This window comes from Gouania willdenowi, chromosome 2 (genome assembly GCF_900634775.1).
Source record: "Gouania willdenowi chromosome 2, fGouWil2.1, whole genome shotgun sequence".
NCBI classification, from domain to species: domain Eukaryota; kingdom Metazoa; phylum Chordata; class Actinopteri; order Blenniiformes; family Gobiesocidae; genus Gouania; species Gouania willdenowi.
This window is the reverse complement of record NC_041045.1, coordinates 13389287-13405760: the sequence shown is the minus strand read 5'-3', so window position 1 is coordinate 13405760 and position 16474 is coordinate 13389287. Positions and strand designations below refer to the sequence as shown.

At 37.5% G+C, this 16474-nt stretch overlaps 1 protein-coding gene across 1 annotated transcript; it reads left to right on the top strand.

The window, feature by feature from the left end:
* Window positions 1-968: 968 nt before the first annotated feature.
* Window positions 969-15591, top strand: desmb (desmin b). Its single transcript, XM_028469186.1, has 9 exons — window positions 969-1563; window positions 7167-7227; window positions 7300-7395; window positions 9728-9889; window positions 11323-11448; window positions 11528-11748; window positions 13028-13071; window positions 14987-15072; window positions 15146-15591. Exons 1-9 carry the CDS (start codon window positions 1025-1027, stop codon window positions 15185-15187), a joined length of 1377 nt encoding a protein of 458 aa, XP_028324987.1. The 5' UTR covers window positions 969-1024; the 3' UTR covers window positions 15188-15591.
* The last annotated feature ends 883 nt before the right edge of the window (window positions 15592-16474 follow it).

Sequence of the window (16474 nt, the reverse complement as noted above, 5' to 3'; positions counted from 1 at the left end):
CTCTACAGTATCCCCTGTAGTGCCCTCGTACCTCCATTTGAGAAACGCTGCACTAAACAGTGTTTCTCAAATGGGGGTACATGTACCCCTAGGGGTACGCAATGAAACTACATGGGGTAGAGATGAGAGAGAGAGAGAGAGAGAGAGAGAGAGAGAGAGAGAGAGAGAGAGAGAGAGAGAGAGAGAGAGAGAGAGAGAGGAAACATGATCAAAAACAAATTCTAGAAAAAATGTGATATAAAAATGGGGTCACAATCCAAAGAATGTTGGGAACCACTGCACTAAATACTGTTTCATTCCACTTGATTACAAAATGAATGGACAGAAAAGATCGGTTGCGGCCTCGGCCCTAAAAAAATAAATCCATATCGGTCATCTCTTGTGAGGATGCAGGTGCTGGCACTGCATTAGCTTAGCAGTAGCATTAGCATAGCGTTAACAATCGTCAAACATCAGCACTTTAGCTGAACATTAACAATAAGGTTGAGAACAAGTTGTAATGGGTTAAAAAATAATGAGTTAAAAAGTTCAGAATCAGTTGAAGAATGGCTGGGGATGAATGGGTTAAAAGTTGGGGAAAAAAACCCTGAAATTTCCAACAGAAATGAATGGGAAAGAAAGAAAAAAATCAATTATTCAAAAAGTTTAAAAGTTACAAATTATAAAAGTACAAGCATAAATCTCGGGAATTTTCTGACTTTTTCAATAGCTTATTTGTCAAAATCGGACAAACAGTGTAGGAGGAGTGAACTTATAAGTGATAACAAAGGTGAGGATGCCTCCTGCATCATCACGTGATAAAAACTCAGAAAACAACTTGAAAACTAAATCCTCCGAAGGAAAAAATAAATAAAAAGAGTGAAAGAACGTAAAAGCTGAACAAATCAACAGTTGAATGGAGAAAAGGTCAAGTGCAGAGCAAAGTGACAGCCATGAATGTTAGTGGAGATGTTTGGAGGAGGTGGAGCTGAACAGAAGAGACGCTATAAATGTCCTGAAGCAGAGCTGAGCCTCTACCTTCAGCATGGCCTCCTTCAGCTCCTCTCAGACCTCCTCCTACAGACGGACCTTCGGTCAGGGCGCCTATGCCTCTCCGTCCCTCAGCGGAGCCGGGAGCCATGTGAGCTCCAGAGTCTACCAGGTGAGCCGCTCCGGCTCCTCGCCCGCCTACCGCCTCTCCTCCTCCGGCTCCGCCTCCGCCCGGCGCCCGCTGGCCGCAACGCGTTCCTACGCAGGCCTGGGCGAGACGCTGGACTTCAGCCTGGCCGACGCCCTCAACCAGGAGTTTCTGACCACCAGGACCAACGAGAAGGCGGAACTTCAGCACCTCAACGACCGCTTCGCCTGCTACATCGAGAAGGTTCGCTTCCTGGAGCAGCAGAACCGAGCTCTGAACGTGGAAGTGGAGCGGCTCAGAGGACGAGAGCCGACCCACATCTCCGACCTGTTCGAGGACGAGATGAACCAGCTGAGGAGGCAGGTGGAGATCCTGACCAATCACAGGGCTCGGCTGGAGGTGGAGCGGGACAACATGGCCGACGACCTGGACCAGCTCAAAACCAGGTGGGAACCAAAACACTTCACACGGAAAAAACTAACTTTAAAATGACATTTAGTTAAATCATCAGCACTAATTCAGATATAGAGGGGTTTGGACTTTTCTAGATTTCCCACAATGCATTGTGGGATAGTTTAGTGAAAAGTCCTTAGCCCTCTATAGCCTAGTTTAGTCAACTAAATGATATTAAGGTTATAATTATAATTGATAGTTAATTACACTTATGGGATAATTATAATTGTAATTGTAATTTGAAAAATCTGTTGGTGTTGTAATCATAATTGGATTGACTTTGCAATTGTAATCGGCATGAAAATTCAATAAAATCTGTCAATTATTATTTAATTTATTGCAAAACTTGGGATAAAAAACAAATTAGATGATAGATAATGTATTACAAATAGGGCTGGGATAAACGATCATTTTTTAAACGATTAATCGAACAATTATTTTTTTGATGCATCAATTCGATTATTGATTATCTCCCCATTAATTGACTAAAAGTAATTTATACATGTTGATTTACATATCTAAAATAAAATAAAAACAATAAGCATGGATTCCTTAACATTGCAATATGTTTATTGCTTTTCAACTCAAAATTCCAAAATATAATATAAATATAATAATATAAAAGTACAAAATAATGCATTCAGGGTTAGAAGAAGCATTAAAATAAACTTTCCTTTTACCTTAAGAATTGTGTGTGTGTGTGTGTGTGTGTGTGTGTGTGTGTGTGTGTGTGTTGTCCTTAAGGAAGTTTAAGGGAAAAATAAAAGGTCAGACTGCAAAGGAAAAACTCCAATAGATGCCTATGTGTGCAGCAAACATACATTGTGTTTAATTTACAAATCAGGACAGACTAGTAGGGCATCACAGTGGTATGTATAAAATGTGTTCTCTCATCGCGTGTGCTGATGTCGAGGCGGGTGTTTCCTTCTTGTCGAGTCGACGCGCTGCCAAGAGTTACGGGGAACAGGTGCTTTCGACAAACAAGCGAGTGCCTTCACTGCGTTGCACTTTTGAAACTTGGAGGAGCCACTCGTGTAAGTTATTCTCCAACACCGCCATCTTTGTTTTGGTCGGACGACGCATCAGCAGATTTTTTGCGTCGACGTCATCGATGACGTCGACGCGTTGTCCCGGCCCTAATCACAAAGCTAACGCAAGATGGTTATGTTTTATGGGCTCATTTATTTTATACTCAGTAATTGTGATCAATTGTAATTGAACTTTAGTAATTAAGAATGTAATTGTAATTGACTTTCAGGGGATTAAAAAATAATCATTATTTGTAATTGGGAAAAAGGCTGGTCACTGGTCACTATAAACATAACTGAATTGTAATTGAACATGGATAATTGAAAATGTAATTGTTACTGAAGAATGTAATTGAACATGGATAATTGAAAATGTAGTTGTAACTGAAGAATGTAATTGAACATGGATAATTGAAAATGTAATTGTAACTGAAGAATGTAATTGAACATGGATAATTGAAAATGTAATTGTAACTGAACAATGTAATTGAACATGGATAATTGAAAATGTAATTGTTACTGAAGAATGTAATTGAACATGGATAATTGAAAATGTAGTTGTAACTGAAGAATGTAATTGAACATGGATAATTGAAAATGTAATTGTAACTGAAGAATGTAATTGAACATGGATAATTGAAAATGTAATTGTAACTGAAGAATGTAATTGACCCTGTTTTAGGCGACAAAATCTGTTGTAGATATAGTCAACTAAAATATAAAGCACGGAAGCACATTAGGGCCAATTTTGATGGAGAAAATAATTTTGGTCGAATCAAGAATAAAGTCAAAATGTTGAAGATTAAAGTCGAAAATACAAGATAAAATTCGAAATTTAGAAAATAATCTGCTTCCTTACTTAAGCATAGGAGTTAATGCATTTTTAAAAATGATTTGATCACTGTTTATCAACCTGATACTGTATAAGTCGCTTAAGACACTTCAGCTGGTTCAAAATGCTGCAGCACGTGTACTGACTAAAACTAGGAGAAGAGATCACATTACTCCTGTATTAGCCTCTCTGTATTGGCTTCCCATAAAATATAGAATAGAATTCAAGATTCTTCTTCTCACTTATAAAGCCCTAAATGGACAGGCACCAGTCTATCTCAAGGAGCTTGTAGTGCCATACAATCCCCCCAGAACACTACGCTCTCAAAATGCTGGACTACTCGTTGTTCCATTCATCTCTAAAAGTAGTATAGGAGGAAGAGCTTTCAGTTATCAGGCCCCACTTCTCTGGAACCATCTACCAACCACGGTTCGGGGGGCAGACACCCTCTCTACCTTTAAGGTTAGGCTCAAAACATTCCTCTTTGGTAAAGCTTTTAGTTAGGAACCAGCTCATAGCTCATAGTTAAGATGCAATAGGCATAGACTGCCGGTGGGGGGGTCTGGCATGCTCAATTGGAGAGAAGTTGGAGAGGGCGTTAAGAGAGAGGTCATTTAGGTTAGAGAGGGACCGGAGAGGGTCCCATTCCTCTTTCAAACACTCCCTCTATGTCTGCTTCTTCCCTTGTGTGTTTGCTCCTGTACTCCTTCTGGCTTTTGTCTTGCAGGTCCGTGGGATCCTCAGTGTGGAGTTACAGAGACTCAGCGGCTCTGTCTCCACCCTTTTCTCTGCACACACCCAACACAGCATAACGTGGATGGCTGTTCATCATAGGAATGGGATCCACACAAGGTTCCTGCTGCTTAACAGAAGGTTTTCCTTGCCGCCATGATGAATTCATGTTGGGTGTGGGATACATATGTATGTGTATATACGTATATATGCATATGTGTGTATCCATAAAATGAAGAGTCCGTCCTTAAGACTGCTCTACTGTAAAGTGCCTTGAGATACCATTGGTTATGATTTGGCGCTATACAAATAAAGATTGATTGATTGATTGATTGATTGATATGGTGGTATTAATGTTAATTAACAGAGACTGATTGGATTTCATCTCGTGACGAAATTATAGTTTCGTTTTTATTAGTTAATGAAAATAAAATGTATTTTTTATCAAATTGTTGTTTGCGTGTTGTTGGTTTTTTTGATTAGTCATAGTTTATAGTTATTATCACTTTAAAAAAAATGGAGTTGACCAAAACTGTGATGAAAAACCTGTCACGTGACAATAAACCCAACAAGGACTCACTAAAGATCAAATCTATCAAACATAGCAGCCCCAAAGAAAGTTGAAATGACAAAAAGTTGAAGGAATGGAGCCACTGAAAACCAGAAGAATCACAAATGTCTCCAAAAACGGGGTCACAGGATTCCCATAGCAGGGAAATCCACCTTTAAAACACAACAAAAAACCCAAATAAAATCAAAATCTGTTCATAAATTGAAAGGAAAGCTCAATAACGCAGCTTAAAAAAAACATTAAAAATCCACTCCAACTCCAAAGATCTGCTCTAACTTTTATTAAAGTGTTTATTCTGAAAAACTCTCCACCAGGACTGTGTTTGCAGTGTTGTGGACTATAAAAGGAGAGACAGGAGCTGCTCCGGGTCTGTGATTCTTCTCACTGCTGAGGTTTACACTGGACTTGTCACCTTAACATGCTGGAGATAATGTTGCTGTATAAGTTCAACTGGTGACGCATCACATCGTCATCCAGTCATATACTTCCCAGTTCCCAAAGTGGGGTACGCAAATTGTCATTGGGGGGTATATTAAAAAGAAAAATTCTAACAGCTCCACAACATTGGAAACTAGCGTTGCTACAAATTACACACTGCCCTCTAGTGGTGACAGAAACCACTGTCAGCAAGTGAAATAAATAGGGATGTTCTGATACAACTTTGTCTGATACAACATCTCTGTCCCCCCGTTTGTGGAATTTTGGGTGGATCTGACGGAGGAACTTGGACTGGTTCACTTTGTTGTCTGGTAGTCGTGACGTAGTCTGTGGGTGTGTGAGGGTTGAGGGGCGGAAGCGGTGGTGGTGCACACCGCTGCCTCGGAGGCTTCGCTACGGAGCTGCCGTGAACAGCGTTTCGCTCCAGGGATACTTTTGGCCTGGAACAAGGTGTTTTGGGGCATTCTTGGCTAAATTGAGGGACAAATGGCTGGTGACCCTCGATAATATCCGACATGGGAATTTATCGTTTATATCGTGGGATGACATATTCTTACCGGTGAGAATATTTTTGACGATAATTGATAAAATATCGCACATGCTACTATTCTAATTCCCACCCCTACTGGGTACAGTGTCGGTCACTGGCACTTTTATTTTGGAGGTCAGGAGCCGAAAAGGTTGAGTTGTATATCTGAAGTTGGTCAAAGAATGTCAAAGTACTTGTTGGAGTCGATTACAATTAGTCGACTAAAATTGATAACGGAATTAATCTCCGACAATTGTCGGTTCCGTCATCACCGTCTTCTTCAAGCTGTGGACGGAGCTGAACATTGTGTTGCATGTGGAGTGGCTCATTTCTTCTTCTATATATCTGTGTTCAGAGCTGTATGCACGTGATTAGCGGGACATATATCTTCAGAAACATTCCTACTGGTAAGAATATGTCATTCCACGATAAAAATGATAAATTCACATGTGGGAATTAGCAATTGACCTTAATTTAACCAAGAATGCCCCTAAAAACCTTGTGAACCAGTGCAAGTTCCTCTGTCAGATCCACCCAAAGTTCCCACAAACAGGTTGACAGAGATGGAATAAAGCTAACTAAGCTAAGCTAACCCACCCAGAAACACAAGACTGCGCCGTGAGCAAACACTAACGACATATCTTAGATTCTGCCAGTTTCTTTGTTTGTGCTTTTTCTAAAAGCAAAAAATATAAATACCAGAAAATGATCTCATTATCATGAGAAAACTTAACTAGAAAGTATGAATGCATGGCTGCTTAAACAGCGGGCCATAAATAAGTTGTATTATTTGTTAAAAAAAAAAACACTTATCATTATTGAATTTATTTGAACTACTAATTAAGGACCTATTATTGAAATGTCACGGGCGACCGTGGCTCAGGTGGTAGAGGGTCGTCTTCTGATCGAGAGTTTGGGGGTTTGATCCCAGTACCTGACTATGTGTCGAAGTGTCCTTGGGCAAGACACTGAACCCTAAGTTGCTCCCAGTGGTCGACTAGCGCCTTGCACGGCAGTCCTGTCCCACTGGTGTGTGAATGTGAGAGTGATTGGGTGAATGAGCTGATATGTAAAGCGCTTTGAGACTGCTTCAGTGTGGTGATAAAGCGCTATATAAAATCAAGTTCATTTACCATTTACATTTTGTTGTTATTATTATAGTTTCACACAACTTCCAGGAAGTTGTGCCAATAATCAGAACTGGGCTTTTAATTGTTACCAGTGCAGCTTCTAGTTTACTCTGGAAAAAATGTATAACGGTTTACATGTTCATATTAATATTAGAATATTTAGCGTTATTAAATTTATTTCTTCACATTTCTTTATTTTGATTTATTCTGATTAGTTGATATTAAAGTCAAATATTTTGCATGTATGTTCATTAATAATAATAATAGCATTTTTTAACTGGTTCTTCTTTTGCTTTAATTTGATATTTTTAAATATCCAGTGTCTCTGTCCTACAGGCTGCAGGAGGAAATCCTTCAGAAAGAAGAAGCTGAGAATAACCTGGCTGCTTTCAGGGCGGTGAGTGTTCCCTGCTGAGGGCCAACGATCCTAAAACCTTCCCTTCAAGTCTGACTCACACACACGTTCTAGGATGTGGATGCAGCCACGCTCGCTCGTCTGGACTTGGAGAGACGCATCGAGACTCTGCAGGAGGAGATCGCCTTCCTGAAGAAGATCCACGAGGAGGTAACCATGATCTGTGCTGACAAAAACATCCCAGAATCCTTCTATTGCCTTTTAACCTCTTAAGCCCCAGCCACTTTTCACCGAAAATCACATACCCATAACAAATAATGTTTTTCTAAGCTTCTACATGGCCTACATGGCTAATTTGTGTTTGTGTTTTATTTATTTGTTATTATTTTATCTTTTTTTAATCCTGTAGCACTTTGAGATTTGGAATCAAATATAAAGTGCATTACAAATAAAATTTATTAATATTATTATTTCTGTTCTGATTGAAGTAGGACCCTGTGAAATTTTGGAAATATATGGTACTGAGTTACAATAAATCATCTTATAAATACAGAAATCTGTAGTCCACCCAAAAAAAACTAGTGATTTACATCAAGTATGAAGCCAATTCTCATTATCGAAGGCTATAAAAGCAGAAATAATTAAACTAATGTATGGACATCAACTGCAGCAAGTTTGGTGGTAATATTAAAACATTAAGGCAAAGATACACATGTTTTTGTACAAAAAAGTTCAGGAGGCACAACTGTGCCAAAGTTTCCCACAACTTTGTAACTGTAATATGTCAGTCAAATTGATTCCAATCATTGTTCATCTTATGTTTGACCACTAGGTGGTGCAGTTTGGCTTGAAATGAACACATATCCAATTTTATTCAGGTTTCTGCTGTGCCATGCGTAATGCTATTTTTGGTTCCACTCTTTGGTGCCGTTACGCATGGCTCTTATTGAGCTATGCTTTGACCAATCAGAATATTTGACACTAAGATATGCTTTCATTGGACAAATTTCTTAGCTGAGAAGTGATCAGATGTGTGTAATGACGGTATCTGTCTGACTACACAATTTGGATTTATCAAAATATGGAGTTTTATGCAGACTGGAGAAACTTTTGATCAGAAACAGCAAAGGTAAGACACAATTTATCTTCTTTGCTGACTTTTTCCGTTGTGTATTTTCTGATTTTGTGGCATTGTTTTGGCACGTAACATACCCGACCTGTATATTAGTGGATTCAGCTCAGCCTGTAGTTTCACGTAGGCTCTTGTTATAGAGCTCTGTGTTTATTTTAAGACTCACAGCAGTGGAAAAAGGCGAGTTTGCCGAGCCTTTTCCCTCTTTGAACATAATGGCCTGGTGTGTGTGCTGTGGTCTTTTGTTTTGAATGTGAGTTAGCTACAGCTTTAGCTGAGTTTCTTAGGATTACGGAGAGGTATAGAATGTGTGATTTCATTCATTCTTTACAACATTTAGACCCGTGAGAATCCCCCTAGTGGTCAAAAGTTTTCATTACAGTTTTTCCAAATTCATTTGAAAAAATACAATTCTTAATATAATGTACATAATATACAAATATTTTAAGTGCCATAAAACACAATATATATTAATTAATTTGTTGTTCTTTGAAAAATACTATATTTTTCACTCGAGTCATGTGACTTGGTGCTTCGTCTATTGTGCAATTTTTCATCACAATATAAATGGTGAAGCGACTCTGCTTCCAACAGTTCATGTATGGTACGGCAGAAAAATTAAAGCAGAAAGTTGCCGCTGACCTCATTTTATCATGAATTTACAACATTAATCCAAAAATGGTGATTTTTAATGACACAGTCACAGGCCAGAGCTGCTTTTTTCTTGTAAATAGGACGTTACTTTTTTTTTTTTTTTACAGCAGTTTTACTGTATTTTGGACTAAATGCTGGGATTCATTGGATTTTTGAAGGTCTTGCTCAAAACAGCAAGATTTTGAGACACTTTTGATGGAATATATGGATTCAGTAAGACATGGTGTCACTTTAAAGGTGAGGAGTGCTGGCTTGTTTATGTCGCCATTTATTTTTCCAAGTTTGACACAATAATTGAGTGTGTTTGCTGTGATGGTTGTGTTTTAAAATGGTTTATATGGTTAAAAACTGAAAATTGTAAGCTTTTGAATGGTAGATGATACTTGTGATATGCTGCTGTATTTGAGAAACATTTAATCCCTAAGAGCGTAAATGAGTGAGAACATGCGTTTTGACCTGTATTCAGGACGGTGGATGTTTTAAACAACGCGTCAACGCACATTTTTGCATTATTGTATATGTTACACACATTGTGGTTGGTGCGAATCTCAAGACGCTCTATATATTTAATTCTATTTTTTCTTTTGCCTGCCCTGGAAAGATTCTCAAGCCCCGCCTATGATTCTGGGTCCATGTTATTTCCAGCACAGATCACAAACCAGAACAATTGCAACATTTGGGACCACATTTGTAAAAAAAGTGGAAGATCCTTTTAATAAACACACATTTACAGTGACACTCTGGCTCCCCCTGCAGGAGATCAGAGAACTGCAGACTCAGATGCAGGAGACTCAGGTCCAGGTTCAGATGGACATGTCCAAACCAGACCTGACAGCAGCACTGAGGGACATCAGGGCCCAGTACGAGGGCATCGCCGCCAAGAACATCTCCGAAGCAGAGGACTGGTACAAGTCAAAGGTGAGACTGGTCCACCCAGTTAAAAGTGATCAGAGACGCAGGAAAGCTCTGGTCAGGGGCCCAAATCTGGTTGAATTTGTGAAGGTGATGATGAATGTAGTTATAGAGTTACTCACAGCAAAAATACACAAAATGTAAAAATTACAGAAAAATACCAAAAAAGACTACAAAATACATATAAATGACTACGAAAACATACAAAACAACAGCAAAAAATTCACAAAATGATTAGAAAACACACAAAATCACAGAAATATACCAAAAAGGACTATAAAAACATACAAAACAAGAGTTAAATTACACATAATAGTAACAAATGAGTACTTAAACATACAGAATCACCGAAAAATACACTAAATGACTACAAAAACATTCGAAACAACAGCAAAAATACACAAAATTATTAGAAAACACACAAAATCACAGAAAAATACCAAAAAAGACTACAAAATACATAAAAATGACTACGAAAACATACAAAGAACAGCAAAACTACACAAAATGACTACAAAAATATACAAAATAGTAACAAAATGATTACATAAAGGAAGGTTCTCTGTAATTTGGAAGCAGCAGTAAGAATGTCAACTAACTCCTTTGGAAAACACGCCCCCACAGCACATTCATTTTGAGATTATGAAGCACACTGTTTATATTGGACGGTGATTACGGTTACAAAGCGGAGGATGCACACAGGCAACATCGGGGGCAGCTCAGTGGCTACAGGGGTCCTCAGGTCAAGACGGTAGCACCTGAGCACATCGCCTGTATTAAATGGATGGTGCTGATGTGTGTGTTTCTCAGTTAGACAGAATAAAAAGAAAGTTTAGAAAGTTTGGGAGAAATTTTGTGTATTTTTCCGATGCTTTTGTGATTGTTTTTTTTTTTGTGTGTGTGTTTTTTCATCAGGGGTGTCATTTTGCCTTTGTCTTTTTCAGTGTATTTTGTAGTCATTTTATGTATATTTAGTTTGTCTTTTTGTGTGTTCTGAGCATTAACACAGGAAACAACAATGGCTTTGGGTATACTTTTAATTTGTTTGTGTTATGAGTCATTTTTTTTGTATTTTAGTTTACGTTTTGTGTATTTTTAATTTATGCACTTTTGTTGTTGTTTTGTATTTTTGTTTTAATTATTTTCCTCTTATTATTGTGCATTTTTGTTGTCATTTTTGTGTATATTTGGAGTCATTTTGTGTATTTCTGTTATTGTTTTGTGTGTTATGAGTGTTTTTATTTTGTTGTTTTGTATACTAAGCGTATTTTTTGTGGATGTTGTGTTTATATTGCTGTAACGTGTATTTTTGTTGTCATTTTGTCAATTTATCTGTCATGTGGTGTGTTTCTGGAGTCACTTTGTGCCTTTACTTTGGGGGATGAACAAAATTGGGGGGACGAGCAGGTTGAGTGACCTTTGACCTCTGAACCCTGCAGGTGTCAGACCTTAACCAGTCGGTGAGTAAGAACAACGAGGCGCTGAAGCAGGCTCGACAGGAGACCATGGAGTTTCGACACCAGATCCAGTCGTACACGTGTGAAATCGACTCCCTGAAAGGAAGCGTACGTCCCTCACACGCCTGCACCTGCCTTTAAACGTCATCCTGTCAAACTCCGAGCTGCTCTGCCCTGAACCTTCCAGAACGAGTCCCTGATGAGGCAGATGCGGGACATGGAGGACCGTCACGGACGCGAGGCCGGAAACTTCCAGGACACCATCGCCAGGCTGGAGGGCGAAATCGCCAACATGAAGGACGAGATGGCCCGTCACCTCCGCGAGTACCAGGACCTGCTCAACATCAAGATGGCGTTGGACGTGGAGATCGCCACCTACAGGAAGCTTCTGGAAGGAGAGGAGAGCAGGTGAGGAACCCATGACCCAGGGGCCACATGCATGTTGTGTGGCCCTCCAAGTAAATGCAGAAAATGACAAAAATATACACAAAATGATTACAAAAGCATACGAAACAACAGCAAAAATGCATAAAATGATTACAAAACATTAAAATTACAGACAAAACACAAAATTACTGCAAGAAAAATGTATTAAACAACAGCAAATATACACAAAATTACAAACATGCAAAACCACAAAAACAAACAATTATTACAAAACATACAAACTTTCACAGAAAAATACACAAAATTATTACAAAATCACAGAAAAATACACAAAATGACTACAAAAACATACGAAACAACAGCAAAAATACACAAATTGATTACAAAATGTAAAAATTTGAGAAAAAAATACAGTAGATGACTCCAAAAAGTACTACAAGAAATATGTATTAAACCACAGCAAATATACGCAAAATTTCAAAAGTACAAAATTACAAATACATAAAATTATTACAAAACATACAAACTCAGGAAAATACACAAAATGACTACAAAACATGCAGAACAGCAAAAAATACACAAAACGATTACAAAACGTAGAGAAAAATACAGGAGATGATGAGAAAAACATACAAACCAACTGCAAAAATACAGAAAACGATTACAAAATCACAGAAAAATACACAAAATGATTACAAAACATTAAAGTTACAGACAAAACACTAAATTACTACAAGAAAAATGTATTAAACCACAGCAAAATTACACAATTACAAATACAAAAAATGATTACAAAACATTCAAACTCACAGGAAAATAACAAAATGACTTCAAAACATGCAAAACAACAGCAAAAATACACAAAGAGAAAAATATAGGAGATGACTACAGAAAACACAAAATACAAAAACATACAAAATACACAAATTGCCTACAAAAACATACAAAACAACAGCAAAATTACATAAAATTATTACAAAACATAAAAATTACAGAAAAAAACACTAAATTACTCGAAGAAAAATGTATTAAACGACAGCAAAAATACACAAAATTACAAAACATACAGAATTTCAAATACAAAAAAGGATTACAAAACATGCAGCACATCCTGCATCCTCACTAATAATGTGAGTCTATGAGTTCTTTGTTCTGGTCATGTCTCTGAAGAACAATGTCCGAGGAAATATTACAAGGCTTTCTTTACCATGTTTTGTGTAGAACTTTGGTGAAGAAGTTGCTTTTTCCAGCCAATAATCTGATAAAAAGGTATAAATGTACATATTAAATCTGCTTTCAGGATTGCTTTACCTGTGCAGACCTTCTCCAGCCTCAGTTTCAGAGGTACGTACGTCTCACTCTTTCATTTCCCACCAACAGAATCATCAGAAACATGTGATTTACTGAATAAATACACGGTTAAAGACAATAAAGTGGGATATTGTTCTAATGGACAACTGTTCAAACTCTGTATGTTGGGGCTCATCATTACTAATGATGTGTTGCTTTATGTTTTTTTTTTCTTTTTTGTGCAAACTGTAGTTTTCTTTATAACAATTTAAATGAATCCACTTTTAAGGCTCGATCGTTGTTTTATATTGTTATACAGTTTGATATATAGTTCACGCAACTTTGAAGTTATGATGGCGCTGAGAATTATGACACTGCTTTTCAAAGCGATGGGTCGCGGGTTCGCGTCCCGCTTCAGTTTTTTTATGACATATTTTTTGGACGTTGAAATGACTCTGGCAACAATATTACATTAAAAATCAATATAATTGATTCGATATCAAGCGGCAGTCACTGTCTTTATATCCAGTGTAACGGGAGGGCTCTCTATGCAGCCATCCTATGCTGCTGCCACGTCTCCTCAAACACATTTTATTCATATTATTCCCCGCTCGTCACGTCACTGACGCGATAAAATGATAGAAGGACCAAAAAGTGTGACTAATCACAGGTGATTTAAGCCACTATAGTCACTCAAGGTGCGCTCAGTGTGAACACACCTTTAGAACAGGCTCATATTCCTCAAACACCGACTTATTTCACCTATCAGGGTGAATAAATCACTCTCTTCTGGGTGGTTACCATGGTAGTTCGTGTAACCTTCGATCCATTGATGATAGCTTTTTATCGCGTGCGTGCATGCAAGTAATCCAAGGTTTACATACTCAGGGTTGGTTAACCCACTTCATACCAGCTGTAATGGAATCTGATACCTAGAGTTTCCCACCGCTGGGTATGTTGACCCAGAGTTTAAGGATAGACTCAGAGTTCGTTAATTCTCCTTTATGGAACACACCTCTGCATTAGAATAATGACCAATCAGAGCATTAACACGGGAAACATCAAAGGATTTGTGTGGTTGGAGAATTTTGTATGTTAGGTTTTGTGTGTGTTTGTTGTTGTTTTGTGTGTTTATCTGTCATTTTATTGTCGTTTGTAGTGTTTTTGGGTTGATTTTACATGTTTTTTTTTTCATTTTGTGTATCTTTGTTGTTTGTTTCAATTTTTGTCCGTTTTTGGTATCACTTTGTGTTATATGCTATTAATTTGTGTATTTTTCTTTAATTTTGTGGTTATTTCATGTTGTTGTGTTTATTTGTTATGTTTTCATTGCTGTATTTTACTGGCATAGTTTGTTTTGTGTATTTTTCTGTAATTTTGTGTGTTTTTATTCATTTAGTTTTGTGTATAATTGTGTAATTTTGTGTGTTTTTATTCATTTAGTTTTGTGTATTTTTCTGTAATTTTGTGTTTTTATTCATTTCGTTTTGTGTATAATTGTGTAATTTTGTGTGTTTTTATTTAGTCTTGTGTAATTTTGTGAGTGTTTAGTCATTTAGTTTTGTGTGTTTTTAGTCATTTAGTTTTGTGTATTGTCATTTTGTGAGTTTTTAGTCAATTAGTTTTGTGTATTATTGTCATTTTGTGTGTTTTCAGTCATTTTGCTGTGTAATTTTGTGTTTTTAGTCACTTTGTTTTGTGTAATATTGTCATTTTGTGAGTTTTTAGTTATTTAGTTTGTGTATTATTGTGTAATTTTGTGTTTTTATTTATTTAGTTTCGTGTATTGTGTAATTTTGTGTGTTTTCATTCATTTAGTTTTGTGTATTATTGTGTCATTTTGTGTTTTTAGTCCTTTAGTACATTTACTTTGGGGCCACACTTATTTAGACCCGGGGCCAGTTACCCATGTCTGCTTTTGTTTGTTTTGTCCTTATGAGGTAAATAAAATGACTGTGTGTTGGATTAGAAACCAGTCCTGAGCAGCAGCGTTCCTCAGAGATGCTCTCAAAGAAAACAGTCCTCATCAAGACCATCGAGACCCGAGATGGAGAGGTGTTTGCACGCCGACCGCACTTTGAACATCTCATATTAGCTACATCGCTAACAGTCGCGTGTCTCCCTGCAGGTGGTCAGTGAGTCGACGCAGCACCAGCAGGACATCATGTAACACGGATGCACTTTTCTCAACATCACCAAGACCAAGAGGAAATCAGTCCAAATACAAACATAGATGTATGAGTGGTAGTTTAACACCAACAATAGTAGCTGCAGCAAACATTAAGATCAAAAGGAACCAATATTTCATTTAAATGATTACAGCAAAGAATTACAGGCTGTTAAACTTTCTTAACTCGTACAAAACATGCTTGATTCCATTAATTTAGGTAAATATTTTCATATTTCTACACAAATTAAACAAAAAAAAAAACCACACAGATCACATGAGATTTGACATCTAGCTGTCTGCTACACATGCTAATGCTAACAATAGACCACCCGTTTTAGTAAAAAAAAAACAAAACAAAAATGTGGTGAAAATGTGTGATTTTGTCCCAAAACATGTGGTTGAGGGTTTAGTCCAGACATAGGCAACTGGCGGCCCGGGGGCCACATGCGGCCCTTGGTCTAATTTTATGCGGCCCACAAAGTAAACGTACAAAATGACAGAAAAATACAAAATCATTAAAAAATACAAATACTTAGAACATTGCTGGACAATACAGTAAAAGACAAGAGAAACACGCACAAAACTACGACAAAAATGAACAATACAACAGTAATGCACAAAATTACAAAAATGTACAAAATGACAACAAAAGTACCAAAAAAACAAGAAAAATGACTCTGCAAACCCACAGTACTAACAAACAAGCAAAACGACAACAGAAATACACAAAAAATACTACCAAAAAAACCCTGCAAATTGACAGCACGAATACACAATGACTCCAAAAACACATTAATGCTCAGATTGGTCATTATTGTAAATGCTAACATGAATGTTGATCATGTGACCATTCGATCAGACAAACGCATTTTTTGGCCCCACTGTGATAAAAGTTGCCTACCTTTGGTTTAGTCCGTGTCATAATTGCACTTCAGAAGGTGAAGTCCGTCATATCGCCTTTTTTTACGTCAGATTTTGCGCGAGAATTGACATTTCTGTTTCTCAGACCACCCATTTTTATTAAGACAAGTGTGTGTAAATGTCATATTTCTGCACGTGAGGCGATATTCAGTGTCGGATTGCAATTTCTGCTCAATTTTCTTCAAAACAATAATAGTTTTAACAATTGCCATTTCCTTTTGAGGAAAATCCATGTTTTGCATCCGTTTTCTGCCATTTGTGATGTTTGTGATCTCGTTTTTTACCATGTCCAGAGCCGTGTTGGGTTTCACAATCACTTCTGCTTCTTTTTCTGCTACAATTTCACATTTTAAAGCGTTTCGTTGT